Raw genomic sequence first — 24,394 nt, forward strand, 5'->3', positions numbered from 1 at the left:
ACCTTTTCTGATGATTTTTTGTAATATCTCGGCCTAATACTGTCCGATTTGGGTATTTTATACCATTTTGGACTCGTAGGGATCAGTACTATCGATTGGCATCAAAAACATAAAAATCTAAATTTTGACCAAAATCAACAAAATGGCAAGGGGTTACATTCGGTTTTTTGCAAATTCGCGGTCGGTTCGAAAATCAAAACTTTTTTGATGATTTTTATTGAATATCTCGGGTAAATACTGTCAGATTTTGAAATGTTATACCTTTTTTGAATTCGTAGGGATCCCTACTATCAATCTGCATTCAAACATTTTAAAAATCGATATGTTAAATATGTTAAAAAAAGTGGTTGACCAAAAACCGATTCGTTTGTAAAGTCAACCTTTTCTGATGATTTTTTGTAATATCTCGGCCAAATACTGTCCGATTTGGGAGTTTTATACCATTTTGGACTCGTAGGGATCAGTACTATCGATTGGCATCAAAAAAATAAAAATCTAAATTTTGACCAAAATCAACAAAATGGCAAGGGGTTACATCACGTTTTTTCGGAAATTCGCGGTCGGTTCGAAAATCAAAACTTTTTTGATGATTTTTATTGAATATCTCGGGTAAATACTGTCAGATTTTGAAATTATATACCTTTTTGAATTCGTAGGGATCCCTACAATCAATCTGCATTCAAACATTTTAAAAATCGATATGTTAAATATGTTAAAAAAAGTGGTTGACCAAAAACCGATTCGTTTGTAAAGTCAACCTTTTCTGATGATTTTTTGTAATATCTCGGCCAAATACTGTCCGATTTGGGAATTTTATACCATTTTGACTCGTAAGGATCAGTACTATCGATTGGCATCAAAAAAATAAAAATCTAATTTTGACCAAAATCAACAAAATGGCAAGGGGTCACGTTTTTTCAAATTCGCGGTCGGTTCGAAAAAAACTTATGATTGACATCGGGTAAATACTGTCAGATTTTGAAATGTTATACCTTTTTGAATTCGTAGGGATCCCTACTATCAATCTGCATTCAAACATTTTCAAAAACGATGGGTTAAAAAAAGTGGTTGACCAAAAACCGATTCGTTTGTAAAGTCAACCTTTTTTGATGATTTTTTTGAATATCTCGGCCTAATACTGTCCGATTTGGGAATTTTATACCATTTTGGACTCGTAAGGATCAGTACTATCGATTGGCATCAAAAAAATACAAATCTAAATTTTGACCAAAATCAACAAAATGGCAAGGGGTTACATCACGTTTTTTCGAAATTCGCGGTCGGTTCGAAAATCAAAACTTTTTTGATGATTTTTATTGAATATCTCGGCTAAATACTGTCCGATTTTGAAATGTTATACCTTTTTGAATTCGTAGGGATCCCTACTATCAATCTGCATTCAAACATTTTAAAAATCTATGTGTTTAAGAAAGTGGTTGACCAAAAACCGACTCGTTTGTAAAGTCAACCTTTTCTGATGATTTTTTGTAATATCTCGGCCAAATACTGTTCGATTTGGGAGTTTTATACCATTTTGGACTCGTAGGGATCAGTACTATCGATTGGACATCTTAAAACATAATAATAATCTAAATTTTGACCAAAATCAAAAAATCAAGGGGTTACATCACGTTTTTTGCAAATTCGCGGTCGGTTCGAAAATCAAAACTTTTTTGATGATTTTTATTGAATATCTCGGGTAAATACTGTCCGATTTTGAAATTTTATACCTTTTTGAATTCGTAGGGATCCCTACTATCAATCTGCATTCAAACATTTTAAAAATCGATATGTTAAAAAAAGTGGTTGACCAAAAACCGATTCGTTTGTAAAGTCAACCTTTCTGATGATTTTTTGAATATCTCGGCCAAATACTGTCCGATTTGGGAGTTTTATACCATTTTGGACTCGTAAGGATCAGTACTATCGATTGGCATTGGTTACATCACGTTTTTTCGCAAATTCGCGGTCGGTTCGAAAATCCAAACTTTTTTGATGATTTTTATTGAATATCTCGGGTAAATACTGTCAGATTTTGAAATGTTATACCTTTTTGAATTCGTAGGGATCCCTACTATCAATCTGCATTCAAACATTTTAAAAATCGATGTGTTAAAAAAAGTGGTTGACCAAAAACCGATTCGTTTGTAAAGTCAACCTTTTCTGATGATTTTTTGTAATATCTCGGCCAAATACTGTCCGATTTGGGAATTTTATACCATTTTGGACTCGTAAGGACCCATACTATCGATTGGCATCAAAAAAATAAAAATCTAAATTTTGACCAAAATCAACAAAATGGCAAGGGGTTACATCACGTTTTTTCGCAAATTCGGGTCGGTTCGAAAATCCAAACTTTTTTGATGATTTTTATTGAATATCTCGGGTAAATACTGTCAGATTTTGAAATGTTATACCTTTTTGAATTCGTAGGGATCCCTACTATCAATCTGCATTCAAACATTTTAAAAATCGATGGGTTAAAAAAAGTGGTTGACCAAAAACCGATTCGTTTGTAAAGTCAACCTTTTCTGATGATTTTTTGTAATATCTCGGCCAAATACTGTCCGATTTGGGAATTTTATACCATTTTGGACTCTTAAGGACCCATACTATCGATTGGCATCAAAAAAATAAAAATCTAAATTTTGACCAAAATCAACAAAATGGCAAGGGGTTACATCACGTTTTTTCGCAAATTCGGGGTCGGTTCGAAAATCAAAACTTTTTTGATGATTTTTATTGAATATCTCGGGTAAATACTGTCAGATTTTGAAATGTTATACCTTTTTGAATTCGTAGGGATCCCTACTATCAATCTGCATTCAAACATTTTAAAAATCGATGGGTTAAAAAAAGTGGTTGACCAAAAACCGATTCGTTTGTAAAGTCAACCTTTTCTGATGATTTTTTGTAATATCTCGGCCAAATACTGTCCGATTTGGGAATTTTATACCATTTTGGACTCGTAAGGATCAGTACTATCGATTGGCATCAAAAAAATAAAAATCTAAATTTTGACCAAAATCAACAAAATGGCAAGGGGTTACATCACGTTTTTTCGCAAATTCGCGGTCGGTTCGAAAATCAAAACTTTTTTGATGATTTTTATTGAATATCTCGGGTAAATACTGTCAGATTTTGAAATGTTATACCTTTTTGAATTCGTAGGGATCCCTACTATCAATCTGCATTCAAACATTTTAAAAATCGATGGGTTAAAAAAAGTGGTTGACCAAAAACCGATTCGTTTGTAAAGTCAACCTTTTCTGATGATGTTTTGTAATATCTCGGCCTAATACTGTCCGATTTGGGAATTTTATACCATTTTGGACTCGTAAGGATCAGTACTATCGATTGGCATCAAAAAAATAAAAATCTAAATTTTGACCAAAATCAACAAAATGGCAAGGGGTTACATCACGTTTTTTCGGAAATTCGCGGTCGGTTCGAAAATCAAAACTTTTTTGATGATTTTTATTGAATATCTCGGGTAAATACTGTCAGATTTTGAAATGTTATACCTTTTTGAATTCGTAGGGATCCCTACTATTAATCTGCATTCAAACATTTTAAAAATCTATGGGTTTAAGAAAGTGGTTGACCAAAAACCGACTCGTTTGTAAAGTCAACCTTTTCTGATGATTTTTTGTAATATCTCGGCCAAATACTGTCCGATTTGGGAGTTTTATACCATTTTGGACTCGTAGGGATCAGTACTATCGATTGGCATCAAAAAAATAAAAATCTAAATTTTGACCAAAATCAACAAAATGGCAAGGGGTTACATCACGTTTTTTCGCAAATTCGCGGTCGGTTCGAAAATCAAAACTTTTTTGATGATTTTTATTGAATATCTCGGGTAAATACTGTCAGATTTTGAAATTATATACCTTTTTGAATTCGTAGGGATCCCTACTATCAATCTGCATTCAAACATTTTAAAAATCGATATGTTAAAAAAAGTGGTTGACCAAAAACCGATTCGTTTGTAAAGTCAACCTTTTCTGATGATTTTTTGTAATATCTCGGCCAAATACTGTCCGATTTGGGAGTTTTATACCATTTTGGACTCGTAAGGATCAGTACTATCGATTGGCATCAAAAAAATAAAAATCTAAATTTTGACCAAAATCAACAAAATGGCAAGGGGTTACATCACGTTTTTTCGCAAATTCGCGGTCGGTTCGAAAATCAAAACTTTTTTGATGATTTTTATTGAATATCTCGGGTAAATACTGTCAGATTTTGAAATGTTATACCTTTTTGAATTCGTAGGGATCCCTACTATCAATCTGCATTCAAACATTTTAAAAATCGATGGGTTAAAAAAAGTGGTTGACCAAAAACCGATTCGTTTGTAAAGTCAACCTTTTCTGATGATTTTTTGTAATATCTCGGCCAAATACTGTCCGATTTGGGAGTTTTATACCATTTTGGACTCGTAAGGATCAGTACTATCGATTGGCATCAAAAAAATAAAAATCTAAATTTTGACCAAAATCAACAAAATGGCAAGGGGTTACATCACGTTTTTTCGAAATTCGCGGTCGGTTCGAAAATCAAAACTTTTTTGATGATTTTTATTGAATATCTCGGGTAAATACTGTCAGATTTTGAAATGTTATACCTTTTTGAATTCGGAAGGGGATCCCCACTATCAATCTGCATTCAAACATTTTAAATCGATCTGTTAAAAAAATGGTTGACCAAAAACCGATTCGTTTGTAAAGTCAACCTTTTTTGATGATTTTTTGAATATCTCGGCCAAATACTGTCGATTTGGGAATTTTATACCATTTTCGACTCGTAAGGATCAGTAAAATCGATTGGCATCAAAAAAATAAAATTCTAATTTTGAACCAAAATCAACAAAATGGCAAGGGGTTACATCACGTTTTTTCGCAAATTCGGGGTCGGTTCGAAAATCAAAACTTTTTTGATGATTTTTATTGAATATCTCGGGTAAATACTAGTCCAATTTTGAAATGTTATACCGTTTTTGAATTCGTAGGGATCCCTACTATCAATCTGCATTCAAACATTTTAAAAATCGATATGTTAAAAAAAGTGGTTGACCAAAAACCGATTCGTTTGTAAAGTCAACCTTTTCTGATGATTTTTTGTAATATCTCGGCCTAATACTGTCCGATTTGGGAATTTTATACCATTATGGACTCGTAAGGATCAGTACTATCGATTGGCATCAAAAAAATAAAAATCTAAATTTTCACCAAAATCAACAAAATGGCAAGGGGTTACATCACGTTTTTCAAATTCGGGTCGGTTCGAAAATCAACTTTTTTGATGATTTTTATTGAATATCTCGGGTAAATACTGTCAGATTTTGAAATGTTATACCTTTTTGAATTCGTAGGGATCCCTACTATCAATCTGCATTCAAACATTTTAAAAATCGATGGGTTAAAAAAAGTGGTTGACCAAAAACCGATTCGTTTGTAAAGTCAACCTTTTCTGATGATTTTTTGTAATATCTCGGCCAAATACTGTCCGATTTGGGAATTTTATACCATTTTGGACTCGTAAGGATCAGTACTATCGATTGGCATCAAAAAAATAAAAATCTAAATTTTGACCAAAATCAACAAAATGGCAAGGGGTTACATCACGTTTTTTCGGAAATTCGCGGTCGGTTCGAAAATCAAAACTTTTTTGATGATTTTTATTGAATATCTCGGGTAAATACTGTCAGATTTTGAAATGTTATACCTTTTTGAATTCGTAGGGATCCCTACTATCAATCTGCATTCAAACATTTTAAAAATCGATGGGTTAAAAAAAGTGGTTGACCAAAAACCGATTCGTTTGTAAAGTCAACCTTTTCTGATGATTTTTTGTAATATCTCGGCCAAATACTGTCCGATTTGGGAGTTTTATACCATTTTGGACTCGTAAGGATCAGTACTATCGATTGGCATCAAAAAAATAAAAATCTAAATTTTGACCAAAATCAACAAAATGGCAAGGGGTTACATCACGTTTTTTCGCAAATTCGCGGTCGGTTCGAAAATCAAAACTTTTTTGATGATTTTTATTGAATATCTCGGGTAAATACTGTCAGATTTTGAAATTATATACCTTTTTGAATTCGTAGGGATCCCTACTATCAATCTGCATTCAAACATTTTAAAAATCGATGGGATAAAAAAAGTGGTTGACCAAAAACCGATTCGTTTGTAAAGTCAACCTTTTCTGATGATTTTTTGTAATATCTCGGCCAAATACTGTCCGATTTGGGAGTTTTATACCATTTTGGACTCGTAAGGATCAGTACTATCGATTGGCATTGGTTACATCACGTTTTTTCGCAAATTCGCGGTCGGTTCGAAAATCCAAACTTTTTTGATGATTTTTATTGAATATCTCGGGTAAATACTGTCAGATTTTGAAATGTTATACCTTTTTGAATTCGTAGGGATCCCTACTATCAATCTGCATTCAAACATTTTAAAAATCGATGGGTTAAAAAAAGTGGTTGACCAAAAACCGATTCGTTTGTAAAGTCAACCTTTTCTGATGATTTTTTGTAATATCTCGGCCTAATACTGTCCGATTTGGGAATTTTATACCATTTTGGACTCTTAAGGACCCATACTATCGATTGGCATCAAAAAAATAAAAATCTAAATTTTGACCAAAATCAACAAAATGGCAAGGGGTTACATCACGTTTTTTCGCAAATTCGGGGTCGGTTCGAAAATCAAAACTTTTTTGATGATTTTTATTGAATATCTCGGGTAAATACTGTCAGATTTTGAAATGTTATACCTTTTTGAATTCGTAGGGATCCCTACTATCAATCTGCATTCAAACATTTTAAAAATCGATGGGTTAAAAAAAGTGGTTGACCAAAAACCGATTCGTTTGTAAAGTCAACCTTTTCTGATGATTTTTTGTAATATCTCGGCCAAATACTGTCCGATTTGGGAATTTTATACCATTTTGGACTCTTAAGGACCCATACTATCGATTGGCATCAAAAAAATAAAAATCTAAATTTTGACCAAAATCAACAAAATGGCAGGGGTTACATCACGTTTTTTCGGAAATTCGCGGTCGGTTCGAAAATCAAAACTTTTTTGATGATTTTTATTGAATATCTCGGGTAAATACTGTCAGATTTTGAAATGTTATACCTTTTTGAATTCGTAGGGATCCCTACTATCAATCTGCATTCAAACATTTTAAAAATCGATGGGTTAAAAAAAGTGGTTGACCAAAAACCGATTCGTTTGTAAAGTCAACCTTTTCTGATGATTTTTTGTAATATCTCGGCCAAATACTGTCCGATTTGGGAGTTTTATACCATTTTGGACTCGTAAGGATCAGTACTATCGATTGGCATCAAAAAAATAAAATTCTAAATTTTGACCAAAATCAACAAAATGGCAAGGGGTTACATCACGTTTTTTCGCAAATTCGCGGTCGGTTCGAAAATCAAAACTTGTTTGATGATTTTTATTGAATATCTCGGGTAAATACTGTCAGATTTTGAAATGTATATACCTTTTTGAATTCGTAGGGATCCCTACTATCAATCTGCATTCAAACATTTTAAAAATCGATGGGATAAAAAAAGTGGTTGACCAAAAACCGATTCGTTTGTAAAGTCAACCTTTTCTGATGATTTTTTGTAATATCTCGGCCTAATACTGTCCGATTTGGGAGTTTTATACCATTTTGGACTCGTAAGGATCAGTACTATCGATTGGCATCAAAAAAATAAAATTCTAAATTTTGACCAAAATCAACAAAATGGCAAGGGGTTACATCACGTTTTTTCGCAAATTCGCGGTCGGTTCGAAAATCAAAACTTTTTTGATGATTTTTATTGAATATCTCGGGTAAATACTGTCAGATTTTGAAATTATATACCTTTTTGAATTCGTAGGGATCCCTACTATCAATCTGCATTCAAACATTTTAAAAATCGATGGGATAAAAAAAGTGGTTGACCAAAAACCGATTCGTTTGTAAAGTCAACCTTTTCTGATGATTTTTTGTAATATCTCGGCCTAATACTGTCCGATTTGGGAGTTTTATACCATTTTGGACTCGTAAGGATCAGTACTATCGATTGGCATCAAAAAAATAAAATTCTAAATTTTGACCAAAATCAACAAAATGGCAAGGGGTTACATAACGTTTTTTCGCAAATTCGGGGTCGGTTCGAAAATCAAAACTTTTTTGATGATTTTTATTGAATATCTCGGGTAAATACTGTCAGATTTTGAAATGTTATACCTTTTTGAATTCGTAGGGATCCCTACTATCAATCTGCATTCAAACATTTTAAAAATCGATGGGTTAAAAAAAGTGGTTGACCAAAAACCGATTCGTTTGTAAAGTCAACCTTTTCTGATGATTTTTTGTAATATCTCGGCCAAATACTGTCCGATTTGGGAGTTTTATACCATTTTGGACTCGTAAGGATCAGTACTATCGATTGGCATCAAAAAAATAAAATTCTAAATTTTGACCAAAATCAACAAAATGGCAAGGGGTTACATCACGTTTTTTCGCAAATTCGGGGTCGGTTCGAAAATCAAAACTTTTTTGATGATTTTTATTGAATATCTCGGGTAAATACTAGTCCAATTTTGAAATGTTATCCGTTTTTGAATTCGTAGGGATCCCTACTATCAATCTGCATTCAAACATTTTAAAAATCGATGGGTTAAAAAAAGTGGTTGACCAAAAACCGATTCGTTTGTAAAGTCAACCTTTTCTGATGATTTTTTGTAATATCTCGGCCAAATACTGTCCGATTTGGGAGTTTTATACCATTTTGGACTCGTAAGGATCAGTACTATCGATTGGCATCAAAAAAATAAAAATCTAAATTTTGACCAAAATCAACAAAATGGCAAGGGGTTACATCACGTTTTTTCGCAAATTCGCGGTCGGTTCGAAAATCAAAACTTTTTTGATGATTTTTATTGAATATCTCGGGTAAATACTGTCAGATTTTGAAATGTTATACCTTTTTGAATTCGTCAGGGACTCCCTACTATCAATCTGCATTCAAACATTTTAAAAATGGCGATATGTTGTCTAAAAAAAGTGGTTGTACCAAAAACCGATTCTGTTATGTAAAGTCGGACACCTTTTCTGATGATTTTTTGTAATATCTCGGCCTAATACTGTCCGATTTGGGAATTTTATACCATTATGGACTCGTAAGGATCAGTACTATCGATTGGCATCAAAAAAATAAAAATCTAAATTTTCACCAAAATCAACAAAATGGCAAGGGGTTACATAAAAACTTTTTTGATGATTTTTATTGAATATCTCGGGTAAATACTGTCAAATTTTGAAATGTTATACCTTTTTGAATTCGTAGGGATCTCTAAAATAAAAATCTAAATTTTGACCAAAATCAACAAAATGGCAAGGGGTTACATAAAAACTTTTTTGATGATTTTTATTGAATATCTCGGGTAAATACTGTCAAATTTTGAAATGTTATACCTTTTTGAATTCGTAGGGATCTCTAAAATAAAAATCTAAATTTTGACCAAAATCAACAAAATGGCAAGGGGTTACATCACGTTTTTTCGGAAATTCGCGGTCGGTTCGAAAATCAAAACTTATTTGATGATTTTTATTGAATATCTCGGGTAAATACTGTCAGATTTTGAAATGTTATACCTTTTTTGAATTCGTAGGGATCCCTACTATCAATCTGCATTCAAACATTTTAAAAATCGATGGGTTAAAAAAAGTGGTTGACCAAAAACCGATTCGTTTGTAAAGTCAACCTTTTCTGATGATTTTTTCTAATATCTCGGCCAAATACTGTCCGATTTGGGAATTTTATACCATATTGCACTCGCAAGGATCAGTACTATCGATTGGCATTAAAAAATACACAATACAAAAGTTTAGCAAGAAACGTGATAACCACTGCATTTTTTGATTAATTTGGGTCAAGTATTACAATGCGGATTAAATTAAACTATATATAGTTCCTGGATCGGGTTAAATTTATTTGATATTAAGTTTACGCTTGCAAGCTCCGATGAGTCCTGACTCCAACAAATCGAATGGTCCACGGTTATCCTGGCAGTTTACGAGACATCAAGGAGATTTTACATCTCACCCATACATATGCCGATGCTTGGTTGCAATTAATATTTAAAATTTAACGGTCGCCAAATTCCATTCGGCATGTCGACTGTGTCGCAAAATTTTAACAAAATTAATCTGAACTACCAGGCGAACATCAATGCCAGCAGGTAGCCAAATGTCGGAGACAGCACAATTAAAACAGATTGTGCGCCGGCGCGCCATTGGTCGATCGAAAATGCATGATGGCTGCTCGGCGAAATAACTGTAACTATCCTTTTGTTTTGGTTCCTAAGCACATTCGTCAATACATATCGACCGTTAGCATTGTTGTTGTCGCAAAACTGTATAAAAGAAGCATTGCCTAATAGGGATGCCCATACACGCTAGTGATGCTGTGGATTTAGCTAAATAATGCCGTATCCGCTAAAACTAGCGATTTATTTTTAAGTATGCCTACAAACTAAGTAACTTGAGTCCGATCTTGGCCCGATGATTTTCTTGGGCTTGTGAGAGTATTTAGATTTATAAAAATAAATAGCTAGCTTTTGCGGATATTGCATTATTCAGCCAAATCCGACGCATCACTTCCGTATCTAGGCATCACTATTAGTCAATGATTCTCCTATATGTATTGACGAATGTGCATAGGAACCAAAACAAAAGTTATTGCGCCGAGCAGCCATCATGCATTTTCGCTTGGCATTATACATATATATGACCAATGGCACAATCTGTGTTAATTCCGGTGTCTCCGACTTTTGGCTACCTGCTGGCATTGCTGTTCGCCTGTTACTTCAGCTGAATTTTGTTGAAATTTTGCGACACAGCCGACATGCCGAATGGATTTTAGCGACCGTTAAATTTTAAATATTAATTGCAACCAAGCATCCGCATATGTATGGGTGAGATGAAAAATCTCCTTGATGTCTCGTAAACTGCCAGGACAACCGTGGATCATTCGATTTGTTGGACACAGGACGGAGTTTGCAAGCGGATGGCATCGATGATATAGCTGTTTTGTTAAGAAGGACATAATTTCAATCTCTATTTTGATTTAATTGCATTTATAAAAATGCATATTTAAATATATACCAATGGCAATCGATAGTCGAGATCCTCACGAGTTGAAAGAGATATGTATATCACTCTAAAATCGGACTGTATTTACCCAAGATAAATATGTGCATACATATTTCAAATCGAAATTGTTTCGAAAACTTTAAATGGCTATATCTCGACCAAATAAAGCTCGATCCCGGGCAGAACTCGTGAAAGTCCATTCAAAGTTTGAATATCTTGGTTATATTATGACATTTATTTGTTTTTCGACTTGTGCGGATCAGGACTTTAGCTTTAATGGGGAAAACACAAATTGCATTTAATTTATTTGATGTATTTTTATTCATTTCCGTTTCGGGATAATTTCTAGTTTGTTCTCTTTCGTTTTTAGTACTAGTTGTGGTTTTAGCAATTGTTGAAATTACTATAAATTATATAATCATTATATTTTTATGTATTTATATATATATATTTTAAAAATTCGCATATGAAATAAAGTCGAAAGTCATTTAAACCCTATTGTTAAACCTGCCACGAGCCAACCTTTTGGTCAACACTCAGCGTTCCGTCCTATTATCAGATTGATATTCTCTTCACTTCTCACTAATCTTAAGCTAAATCAAAAACAAATCAATACAAATTATTATTGCATAAAGGAAAAATAAAACGTCAAACAAAATGTAATAATTAAAAACAAAATTAAAGCTGGAATCGCGGCTTCTACTTTATAAATATAATAATAATAAAACTAATAAAATTAATAATAATAATAATAGGTATAAGGTATAAATAGAAAGTATGTATATATGAAAGTGTGCTTAGGTTAGGCATTGCATCATCAACTGTACAGTATGGCTTATATGCGTATCATATATATATATATATTTTATTTATAATTTATTAGAGGGGGAGGCTCCACTTAAGTATGTGTGTTTCGTACGATGTTGATTATGTTTATATTTATGCGGGGCTAGAACAGCTTTTCTTTAGTTATTTTTATTATTATTATTATTATTATGGGTATGCGTATGTTTATATAATTTAACAAAAAAATGACTGGCTGTGTGTGGAAGAAGAAGAAGTCAAGCAGCTTTATCTTGCCAATTAAATTTTCTTTCTTTTTTTTTTTCAAAGCAGCTCTTGAATTTTGGTTTCTATTTTTTTTCTCAGCTGTTTGTAAGCGTTCCGCCTACATATTTACATACTCGATAAGATATTGGTATGATTGGGTATACATATATATGTGGCTCAGGATTGCGAGCTTTATAAATTGTTTACAAAGCAATTGCAGTGCACACACACATACTCACACACACACACGACACACACACACATACACATACACACACACACATAGAGCTAGACATATCTTAAGTCAGTTTTTTAAAAGCGCTTTGCTGTGTACACAATACTTGGCTACAATGTTTAAATATCGTATATTATGTATTTATACATATAGAGTATGTAAATGTAATGCATGTTGACATCTAGAATTGAGTGTTTCGAATAAAAGAAGCCTTTGGTTCTTTCTTTTTTATCTTTCACAACAAAAAAAATTTTGCGACAAATGAAAATAAAGAACTGAATCAAAGCTCGCCGAATTAAGCATTAATTAATTGTTAATTTGTATATAATTTTTATAAAAGTACAAAAAGTCTGTCTATTACGCACTCGAACATGAATCGGCATCGAAATTAACCGATTTATATACATACTCTCTCTCTCTCTATCTCGCTATTTTTTTTCCATTTGTCTTGCGAAGCATATAAAACTGAGAAAACAATTTGGTCAACGCGCTATGCCATGTTTAGATACGTATATACTATATCATATCAAGTTGTATTTAAGTTTGTATTTAGTTATATTACGAGTAATATATTAAATTGATGACCTATAGATGATGAGTTTGGATAGCGGGGCCCATTTACGTGCCGTTGGCCTTTGGCAGCGACCGCACCAGATACAGTTTCTCGCCCTGCTTGTTCGTATAGATGGGCGCTCTTTGGTAGTGTTCGACCAGCTGGTCCAGTGAATGGAACTTTCGCTGTCCAATGCAGTACATATTCTGCTCCACGTGGACACGGAAGTGCTTGTTGCGGCCGGGCGCCTTCAGGGAAACCGAGTAATCACCCATCTGAAAGATAAATAGCATAATGAGTAAGCTGGTTACTTGTGGATGGGGTTTATATAAAGAAGGGCAATTCCAAAATATACATACTCGAGACAATATGTGACGATAGTTTTAAGACTGAGATTAGTTAGATAAGCTCGCTTGGAAACAGACAGATTATATGAATACATATTTGAAATTTCTAGAGCTCGAGTGCCCAAATTTTGAGTACAGTCTATTTGGTGGGCTCCTCAAAGGAGTCCATCCGAATGCAACAAAACTTACTTATACTTTTAGTCTAGTACAATTTTCATGCCTCACTTTAGATAATAATTTCCATATTGGAAAATAATTTGATGCTATTTCTTCGATACGATTTACAAATATGAGTCGTCTTTGGCTAACCCGGGAATTGCCCCAAAGAATCTGCAGCGGGCACTCACATTAGTCTCACTGTCTCTGATGAGGAAATCACCATCGTGTCCATGGCCATTGAGGACCGTGTCGCATTGGCTGCGTGTGATGGCGCCATAGTACCAGGATTTGCCCGCCAAATTGGGTCGCTCGATGGGCTGACTTGGCTGCGTTTGTTTGTTATTGCAGTCATTGCGGCGCTCCATGGAGTCGCCTCCGCCGCCGCCGCCGCCGGCACCGTTGCCGGTGGCATTGGCGCCATTGCTGCCGGTGGCATTGCCATTGCCAGCATTGCCGCTGGTATTGCGATAGGGTGTGGCCAAGTAGTCGTTCAACTCTTGTAGATAATTGCGTGGAACTAAACCGACTTGACCCTGATTATTGCGTGCCTTATACCAGTCCGGATCGGAGGCGGGCCTGTCAACTATCTCGAGGCGATCGCCCTTCTCAAACGACAGCTCCTGGTCATTGTTCGACGTGAAGCTATAGAGCGCCACCTGCAAGCGAATTGGAAGTATAGTTTAAGAAAGGATTTACATTTATTTAAGTTAGCTTCTAGAGACCCACCACAATGTCGAGCACATTCTCCGCCATGGCATAGGTGTGTATCTCGCCATCGTTATCACAATCTTCGGTTGTGTAATTGCTGGGAAACCAGCCAACCGAATTGCCGCTCTGGCCACGCCACCAGCCATCGTTCGATTTCTCCAGTATGAGTATGCGTGTGCCCTTGGTCAGGGAGAGCTCGTCCGGCTGTTGCGCCTGATAGTTGTATTTAACAATGGCGGTGCCAATGGCCTCGGCCGGATCGGGTGGCAAGCGCCGGGACATGGTTGGACTCTCGATTTGGCGTGAAGGCGAACAATTGGGCAGAGTCTTCGAGCCGGAACCCTTTTTCACCTTCTTCTTGATGCTACAAGAGAGACACGAGAGAAGGAGCATAAATATAGATAACAAATAATTCCACTATTTAAATATATTTTTACTGAATGTAACAACGGGGTTTCTTTTTTTTTTTTTGGGTGTAAGAGATTCTTGCTAGCCCTACTTTCTTGGGCTTGCAGTGGAGGGGCAACCAGAGTGGGGCTTCAATTTGTGTGTGGTTGTGGTGCGTGCGGGGTTTTGTGGGGGAGGGACAAATATTAAAGGCTTTCTACTCGAAATGAATATTAAAAAACAACTAAAGCATTAAACGAATTTGTTTATACAATACAAAAGCCGAAAAGCAGTCGAAAAGAAACTAATTACAAGAAGAAAGCAAAAATTTTGGAGTAGAAAACAAACTCGACATATTTTTCTTTTTTTTTTTTGGTATCTTTTTTCTGCTGAAATCAGAATAAAAAGAATACTTAAATTTTAGTGAGTTCTCATAGCTATATACACTTTTCTTTTTGTTTGAGGTTTACTCGTTGGATGGGCTGAATGGAATTGCTCTGCAACCGGAAACCGGGGGCAACACGCACCTGTCGAAGAGCGAGGGCTTCTCCTTCTTCACATAGTTGCTGGGCACATAGCCGGATTGATTGCGACTGTTCTGGACGCGCCACCAATGCTTGGAATCATCCAGCAGCAAATAGCGCTCGTTCTTCCGCAAATCCAACTCCTGAGCCCCCTGGGCTGCATAATCGTATTTGGCTACCACGTAGCAAACGTCTTCCTGAGATTTGCCTGTTAGAAAGAAATGCAGTTTAGTCAAAATTCCAATTGATAATATTCATGTATTTGTACATGGGCAATTCCAGAAAATAGCTGAACATAAAACTAGAAACAACTTTTTTTTGTTGCTTTCATTTTACTCTTATTTGAACTTATTTATAATCCAATTTTAATGGAAAAACCAGTAAAGAAAAATTGTCTCCCAAATTAAATTAATTTCCAAACAAGTTTCTGCCAATTTCCCCAAAACTTTACCTATAAAAACAATAAATCATTACTTTTGAAAATACTAAATAATTTATGGCTTGAAGAACAAACTAAGGTACTACAACGATATAATAACAAATTGAATGAAAGATTTCCCCAGATTTTATTGAAATAAATTCCATTAGGAAACTTGGAAGACTAAGCGAAGACTTTGTTTTTTTATAGGTTCAAGCGAAAACCATTTTGATTCACATAAAAAAGCTCAGATATAGAATGATGTAAGTAAAATCTTGAATAAGTTATAAAGAAAAACAATTTATCAGGTTTAATAGTATTTACTCATAATTTTATATCAGTATAAATTGATATTACAAAAACCATTTCAGATATGCCACACAATTTTATTTGCCCATTTCCTAGAAACAGCTCCCACCACAAAACCCACTTCATTAAATTTTAATTATGATAATGAAAAATACGCTGAATCCAGTTACATTTATGGTAGCATATTTATATGTTAGACGATAGAAGAGAGCGGATATAAATATCTCTTGTATCTTCTTTGTCTATCATATATTCTGTTCTTTGTCTTATATTCTTTTCCTTTCTCTTATCTTCTCTTCTATCTGCTTTTCTCTTATCTTCTCTTCTATCTGCTTTTCTCTTATCTTCTATCTGCTTTTCTATTCTCTTCTATCTGCTTTTCTCTGCCCTTCAATCTTCTCTTCTCGCCTTTTCTATCATCCCATCCCATCTCTTTTCTTTTCTTTTATTTTATTTTCTTCTCTTCTTTTCTCTACTCTACTCTACTATACTCTTCCCTTCTATATTCTCTTCTCTTTTATCTTTTATCTTCTATCCTCTATCTTCTATTTTCTATTTTCTATTTTCTATTTTCTATCTTCTATCTTCTATCTTCTATCTTCTACCTTCTACCTTCTACCTTCAATCTTATATCTTCTATCTTCTATCTTCTACCTTCTATCTGCTACCTTCTAACTTTTTTCTTTTAACTTCTATCTTCTATCTTCTCTGCTCTTCTGACTTCTCTTCTCTTCTCTTACGCACAATCGATATTTATGGTTGCATATATTGAACTAATAGATCCACTCCTTAGTGAAAGCTTTGCCTTCCAAAAAGAGAACAAGTTACCAGAACTCTTCTTTATCTTTGCCTTATATCAAGCGCGAGCTGCCGGAATTGCCCATATTTAGAGTATTATGTGCATAACTCACCGTGCTTCATGTTGCCCGCCATTGATTGTTGTCCAGCGTTGCCAGTTCCGGCGCTGCAACTGGAGTTACCGCTGCTGCTGCCGCCGTTGCTGTAGTCGATCGGCGCCGGGCAGCCGCTGCTCGCTGGCTGGCCAAAGGTCACACTTTTGTGCTGGGCACTGCAGCTGGAGGCTGTCGACAGTGTGCGATGATGCTGCAGCGATTGCTGCTGTTGCAGTTGCTGCAGTTGTTGCTGCTGCTGCTGCTGCTGCTGCTGATGGTGGTGGGAGAGCGAAGAGTGTCGCTGATGATGAGCGGGCGAGCCAGGTGCCAATTGACGACAGCTCTGATAGTTCTGGTGCTGCGGCAGCTGTGGCGGATACTGCGGCGAGCTATTCGCGTTGCCAGAGGAGGAGTTGGGGATGTTGCGCGCGAATCGCTGTGGGTATTCCAACATTCCAGTGTGGGCTCCTCAAAGGCTTGAGAAGCGCGAATGGGGCACAAAATTCCTTTTGATGTGCTCCCAAATGCTGCGTCGAAGATACAAATTGTGGCAAAATGTGGAAACAACAACAACAAATAAGTGTTGGCAACAGCAGAAGTTGCAGCAAAAGCAACAACAATTCGCGGTTGTTGTTGTTGTTGATGAAGATGAAGATGATTATGTTGCTGTTGTTATGATAATGATGTTGATGAAGATGTTGTAGTTGTAGTTGTTGCTGTTTTTATGGTGAGTAGTTGTTGTTGTTGTTGTTCGTGTTACGCTGTGTGTTGCTGTTGCTGTTGTTGTTGTTGGTGCTGTTGCTGCATGTTGCCCGCTTCCTCAGCCAACGCATATTTCTGCTGCTGTTGTTGTTGTTGTTGTTGTGATAATTGTTGTTGTTGTTGTTTGGCAGCAAATTAAACGTTACGAATGCGGCGAATGCAAAACAAAGATGTGAAAGAGAAAACGTAAAAGGAAGAAGAAGAAACAATGTAAACAAGATGAAATTAAAGCTGTGTGTGTTTAGCTTAATACGTGTCTGTGTGTGTGTGTGTGTATGTGTGTCTGGCTGTGTGTGTGTGTTACTCAAAAAAGCATTTGCGTGAAAGCATTTATAACTAGTGCTTAAATACTTAAAAATATAGATATACATACACACATATCTATATATACATATATATTTGGCAAAAAAAAGCAAAAAACAAATTTAAGCACAAATATATAAAAGGAATTAAAAACGGGCCTTCGAGCTAGGATATGACAGAGATCTGATGAAAGTGTGTGTGTGTGTGTTAGGGATGATAATGCTGATGATGATGATGATGGCAATGATCATTATGCTGATGGACATATTTACTTGGAGGCAGACAACTGCTGGCCACAAATGTGGCCAAGCGAGAAATGGACGCCAAGTGAAAGTTGCCCCCACTCAAATGGGGCAGCAACACTCAGATTTGAAACTCGTAATTGAATTCAATTCAATAAAATAAAAAACATGCGAAAAAAAACACAGAACATTTAACAGCGGCAAGCCGAAGTCAAGATACCCTTACAGACATATAGTTATGCGAGCTGAAGCTCGCAATTGCAGACTTCATAAAAGATAAGAGCTATGCGATATAGCAATCAGATGTTGTTGAAATTTTTGTTTATGTGAGAGTAACAACGTGGAGCTCGTAAATGCTAAGTTTGGTTAAGATAACTTGGAAAACAAAAAAGTTGTTAAGGAACGAGTTTTCGACCGATTGTTCCTATGATATAGTAAACCAACCCGGCTCATTTCGATTTGTGGACTATCTGTAGGAAGTAAATTTTCTTTCGATAGCTTAATTGAGAGCTTAGTTCACATTGGGTCAAAAGAGACACAAAATCGATTGAGCTCAACCGATTCTTCCTATGGAAACTTTATGATAGAGTAATTCCACCCTTTCCATTTCGATTTGTTCACTTTCTGTAGCCAAAAGAAGCAGCTGTACGAAGTTTTGTATAGATAGCTTGATTGAGAGCTTAGTTCACATAGGTCAAAAAAGACACAAGATTCTTCCTATGACAGCTATATCATTTAATTATCAGACATGGTCCGTTTCGATTTATGTACTATCTAGCCAAAGGAGGCAACTGCACCAAGTTTTATCACATGGGTCAAAAGAGACACACACAACTATATCGACTGGCTCAAGCGATTCTTTCTATGGAAACTTTATGATATAGTAATCCCACCAAAGTCAAAAGAAGCAGCTGTACCAAGTTTTAGCCAGATAACTTCACGGAGAGCTTAGTTCACATGGGTCAAAAGAGACAAAGATCGATTGAGATCAACAGATTGTTCCTATGGCAGCTATAGACAATAAGTATATTAATCCCATCCGGCCCATTTCGTTTTGTGCACTATCTGTATCCAAAAGAAGAAGCTGTACTAAGTTTTATTTTTTTAACTTTACTGAGAGCTGGTTCACATGGGTCAAAAGAGACACACACAGCTGTATCGACTGGCTCAAGCGATTCCTTCTGTGGAAGGATATGATATAGTTATGATATAGTAATCCCACCCGGCCCATTTCGATTTGAGCACTTTCTGTAGTCAAAAGAAGCAGCTGTACCAAGTTTTAGCCAGATAACTTCACGGAGAGCTTAGTTCACCAGGGTCAACACACAGTTATGTCATCTAAGCTTAACATTCTGATCAGGTATAATATATGCCACATGGGTTGGGAGTTGCCTGCTTGACTGCAACTCACAAATTTCGTGACAAAAGGCAAACAACCCCTTGAGGCTAGCGTATAAAAACGAGGAACCACTTGATTTTAATTGATGAATTTTCAATTGATTTGGCAACGCGGCTCGCGGGGAGTCGCCTCACAGTACGTGCAACAGCATCCACACAGCAGCAATAACCGGAGAAGAAGAAGAAAAAAACCCGCTATGAAACGCGGCCGAGATTGCGTCTGGCGCTGGGACTGGCCCAAACGAGCAAACGACCAAAACGCTCAATGAGTCACGAACAGGTATTGGAAATGGAATTGGAATTGAAATTGGATTGGGTTGACTCGTACTTAACACAAAGACAAACCAACTAACAATATTTTCTGGACAAGTAGCTCAGCGAGGGGGAGAAAAAAAAAGAATAATAAGCGTGTGAATAATAAACGTGAAGTTTGAATACCCTTTAAAATTAAATATTTCTATTCTTTGCTTTAACTTTGTTCAAGTAAATAACTCTTTGGACAAGTAGCACAACGAGGAGCGAAAAAAAATAATGAACGGGTCGCTGAAGTTTGAATACCCTTTAAAATGAAATATATTTCTATACTTTGTTTAAAAGAATATTGTTTTGTTTTATAAATTTACTGATAGATCGTATGGGAGCTATATGATATGCCAGAGCTATGTTGGAGTAAAGAGATTTTAAAAGCAAAATAGATTTAAGACATTTTAAGTTAGTTTTTAACCTATTGCTCCCTCAGCTTTTATATATATATATATATATATATATATGATATAGTACATCGATTCTTTTGAGTCTTTAAATTAGTACTGCCTGCAGCCAACAGACTATTATTTCTGAACAACTAAAACCCCCTTCCATGCGTTACATACTTGATGAGAAAATGTTCATGCCCTGCGCGAGCGCAAAAATGCAGAGCAAAAATAATTCTATGAGACAGACGTGTAGCATTTGCTGTTTACGCAATGCCCAGCAGGTAAATGGTAAATGGCAAAGAGATAATCGACAGTTTACATTATGAAGCCAACTTTGCGAGGTTGTTGGCCAAAGCCAAAGCGTAACCAAAGTCAATGTCAACAGCCGTAGGCCATACAACATTTGCTAAGATCAATAATTATGCGACCCAAAAAGGTATTGAACATTTTTAGATTTTCAGTCGGCTTTTTGTGGCTTCACTTTTGTGACTCGACAGGGTTGAAGGCCAAGTTCGCAAGTTCTGCAAGCTTGATTAGCGTGTTTCGACCAACACCTTCGCCAAAAGCAAAAGATTTGCTGTCATCAGCGATAAGTTTTGTGTTTTTTTTTCCGAAATAGAAAGAAAATGTGTACGGTGTGTGAAGGCGAAAGCATTTTTTGTTTTTTTGTTTGACACAATGTGATTTTATCTTCCGTATCGCTGTCAGCATTTCCGTCTATTTTGGGGTTTTTCGTTTCGGTTTTCGCTTAGTGTCTGGCCTCGAGAGAAAGCTGAGCGCAACGAAAGAACCACTTAATAGATTATATTCATATTTGCGCAAGACTCGTTTTCTCATGTTCATTGTACAGTTGATGATAGCTGCCATGGGGATAAATATATCAGGGACAGTAGAGAAGACATGAGCAAAAAACCATAAGTGCAGACATTTCGTGTTTATGCTGGAGACCAAGAAATTGGAAATGATAACCCAAAAGTTACAGGGGCATACAAACAAGGCGGCATTACTATCTTTATAATCGCACTGTAAATATTTACCAGGCTGATAAAGTGCCTGGCAAGTGCTGAGATGTCTAATCGCATTGTTGTACAAATAATGTGCCTGACTATCGCTGTGCGGTCAATTCGCATTAATAAAAAATATTTACAATGCAGATTAAGTGCCTTGCAAATGTGACCAGTTAGCTGCAGTTAACATTTTGCTATACTAAAGAACTTTAAAATAAACAATAAGCTGGAACTTATATAAAGTGGATGTGTAATATAAATCGCTTAAAAAAAAATATTTACATTGCAGACGAAGTGCCTTGCAAATGTAAGCAGTTACATGGAGTTAACATTTAGTTTAGTAAACAGCTTCAAAATAATCAATAAGCGGAAGTTTATGTAAAATTTATGTACAATTCAGTTCGCATTCAAAAAATATATACAATGCAGATGAAGTGCCTTGCAAATGGTAACAGTTACATGTAGTTTAGTAAACAACTGTAAAATACACAATAAGCTGCAGCCTATGTAAGATTAATGTACAATCTACAATGCAAATGAAGTACCTTGCAAATGTTACAAGTTAGCTGCAGTTAACATTTTACTATACTAAACAACTTTTAAATAAATAAATAGGCTGCAGCTTATATAAAATTGATGCACAATTTACATTTTACACAGAAAAACGTGACTTCGTGTAGCGCTTCACCAGCTGGCGCTGCGCAACTCTGGCACAAGGCCACCAACAGAGCTAAAACATTGAAATGCTTGGATGGCTACTGCTTATGGCCATTGAACTGGGCTGAGTCTAGTTGCTACTTCGATCTATATTGTCGCATTTGTTGTATGTTTTGTTTGAGTCAAGACATTGCCAAGGTAGTGCCTTTGTCTTGTTTCGGAGACAGTTCGTCAAAGAGAAAATTGAAAGAGTTGCACGTGCTCGACGGGTTTATGAGGCGGAAAGTTGTTTCACGGATAGGAAATGCTCGTTCCATTCAACGGATGGGCAACGCAACAACCATATCAAGAAATACACGAAAAAGTGGCCCTTAAAATTATTGAAACTAATTGAAAACAAAGTAAACAATTCTCTATTATTTCAGATCTTCATAGAGTTGGGGCGAATATACTCTTAAATCACAGAAAATGGTGCAACGAAATGCACTAAAAACAACAAGAAAATTGAGTGAGTCGAGGGTGCGGCGTTATCGTAGCCAAAGGGCAGCCACAGGCAGCTTGCGTGGAAAGCTATAAACATATATTTCTATAAATGAATGTGCATCTATTATGTGGACATAAGCATCGGAATCAGTGCTGGCATTCTAGCTGCTAAAAGATGGCTAGATCAAGCAATGAGAAGGAACAAGTAGCTAGAAAATTAAAAAAAAAATGTAAATAGCTCAACTTATAATTTTTATATTTTCATCTAAAAATATTGACATTTTACTTTTAACTAAGCCATTAAAAAGTTAAATTGCTGAAAAAGGTTTAACAAGTTTAGCCCGTCAAAAATCTGAGTGAAAGCTCCTCGGAGCTTTGTGCCTCAAAAAGATTGTCGATTTTTTTTTGCGTAATTTTCGTATACTTTTTTCTGCCACAAAAGTGGTTTACTTAACACCGCTTTTTGCACGAAAAAAAAAATAATAATAATAATAAAAAAAGCTAACTCAAAAGTAAGATATGAAATGGCATTAATTAAATTAGCCGGCTTAAGGAGATATCCGCCGAAGAAAGCTAAAAATGTTTAGCTTTTTTTCTGGCAACTTTAACGTGTCAATATAGCTATATCCACGACCAAAGTCTGGCAGCACTGATAGAAAAGAATAACGGAACTGAATTCAGTGCATTCGAGTTGATTTAGTTATTTTGCGCAGCTGTTGTTGTTGTTGCCGCCAGAGTTTGAATTTAGAATGGATGCTGAAGAGAAACCTGTGACATGTGTATTTTGGGTCGTGGGTTGAACTGCGCCCCGAAGTGAACTGCGCATCCGAAGTTCGGGCGGTGGTTGTTTGAACGCACAGGGGGTTGAGCGGGTGGCGAGAACAGATTGCTGACACACATATATAGCCGCGGGCGGTGTGCATGGCGACGACCATGGTTACCAAAAACTGCAAAAGATGGTACAATGCGAGCCAAGGCGGAAGGAAAACACGAGCAGGCGTTGCATAAAAAGGATTGCGCTCGAAGAGAAAAATGTTAGGTCGAATGGGGGTTGCTTTTGCGCACGCAGTCGGAGTAAGCGAGAGAGAGTAACTGAGAAAGTGCAGAGAGAGCGCAGCGCAGCAGATACGCAATTTTTTGCTTCCTTCTCAGACACCTTCATATGTGTGTTATCCTGGGAAAAGTACCGTATTGGTCGGTGGTGTGGAGCAATCGAAACGGCGCTGTTAATCGATAAATATGTAAATGGGGAGAACAGTTTAACCAAACATAACAAATACGAGCGAGTTCTGAGAGAGAGCAAGAAAGAGAGAGAGTGATTGAGCACGGAGCACGGAGCACGGAGCACACGAGTAAGTATGAGCGAGACACAAAACAGGAGCTAAACAGGAGCAGCCGTATATTTTGTGTGTACCTACCGGAGACGACGAAAGTTTTTGGCGACGACGACGACGACGGCGATGACGACGGCAACTCCTAGCAGCAGCCAACGGCCCCAGCCCTTTGTGCAGCAGCAGAAGCGACCATATAAAAATGCACTTTCTTCACTCAACTGCGAATAATATTCAAATGTTTTTCAGGCGCCTGCCAAACAGTATTTTTTCACTTAACATACGTTCACTCGACTAATAATAATAATATTACATTAAATGTACATTATGTGTACATCTGTTCGTCTGTATGTGTATATATATAATAGCTGGCCAGTTGAAAATCACGTTTTCGCTTGTATTTGACACTTTTCGTTTGTTGTTAATGACGCAACCGCACTACGTTACATTCAATGTATGCTATTCAATAATTTCTAAGAATTATTTCGCGTTTGATTAATAATTTTTAACCAATTTTACCGGAGCCACTTCTTCGTCGCTCTCTACAATTTCGATATTATGTGTCGCCCACATCGATATTTTTACTCTCACGAATCGAGTACTTATTGTGAACAGCTGTGGCATCGATAGGCAAGCTCGTGCTTGCGATTTCTTATCGCATCATCGCGATATTTATCGAATTAACTAACAATAATATATAGAGAACAAAAAGAAACAAGATTTGTTTGCTTTAAAAAACTATGGGTGAGAGAAAATCT

At 36.1% G+C, this 24,394-nt stretch overlaps 1 protein-coding gene across 3 annotated transcripts; it reads right to left on the reverse strand.

Moving 5' to 3' along the window:
- Window positions 1-11,472: 11,472 nt before the first annotated feature.
- On the reverse strand, window positions 11,473-24,186 carry dock (SH2/SH3 adaptor protein dock). 3 transcript variants are annotated; one of them, XM_064683500.1, is made up of 6 exons: window positions 23,724-24,186; window positions 16,777-17,285; window positions 15,142-15,346; window positions 14,246-14,591; window positions 13,708-14,175; window positions 11,473-13,288 (listed from the first exon to the last, which is right to left on the reverse strand). In XM_064683500.1, the coding sequence occupies exons 2-6, from the start codon at window positions 17,210-17,212 to the stop codon at window positions 13,079-13,081; spliced, it is 1,665 nt and encodes a 554-aa protein (XP_064539570.1). In that variant the 5' UTR covers window positions 17,213-17,285; window positions 23,724-24,186; the 3' UTR covers window positions 11,473-13,078. The 3 variants fall into 3 exon arrangements, with proteins under 3 accessions (XP_064539570.1, XP_064539569.1, XP_064539571.1); XM_064683499.1 differs by having other exon boundaries at window positions 16,777-17,601; XM_064683501.1 differs by lacking the exons at window positions 15,142-15,346; window positions 16,777-17,285 and having other exon boundaries at window positions 23,724-24,185.
- Window positions 24,187-24,394: the final 208 nt, after the last annotated feature.

This window comes from Drosophila montana, unplaced genomic scaffold (genome assembly GCF_035044405.1).
Source record: "Drosophila montana isolate Dmon_TW-CO22-7 unplaced genomic scaffold, ASM3504440v1 contig_2626_1, whole genome shotgun sequence".
NCBI classification, from domain to species: Eukaryota; Metazoa; Arthropoda; class Insecta; order Diptera; family Drosophilidae; genus Drosophila; species Drosophila montana.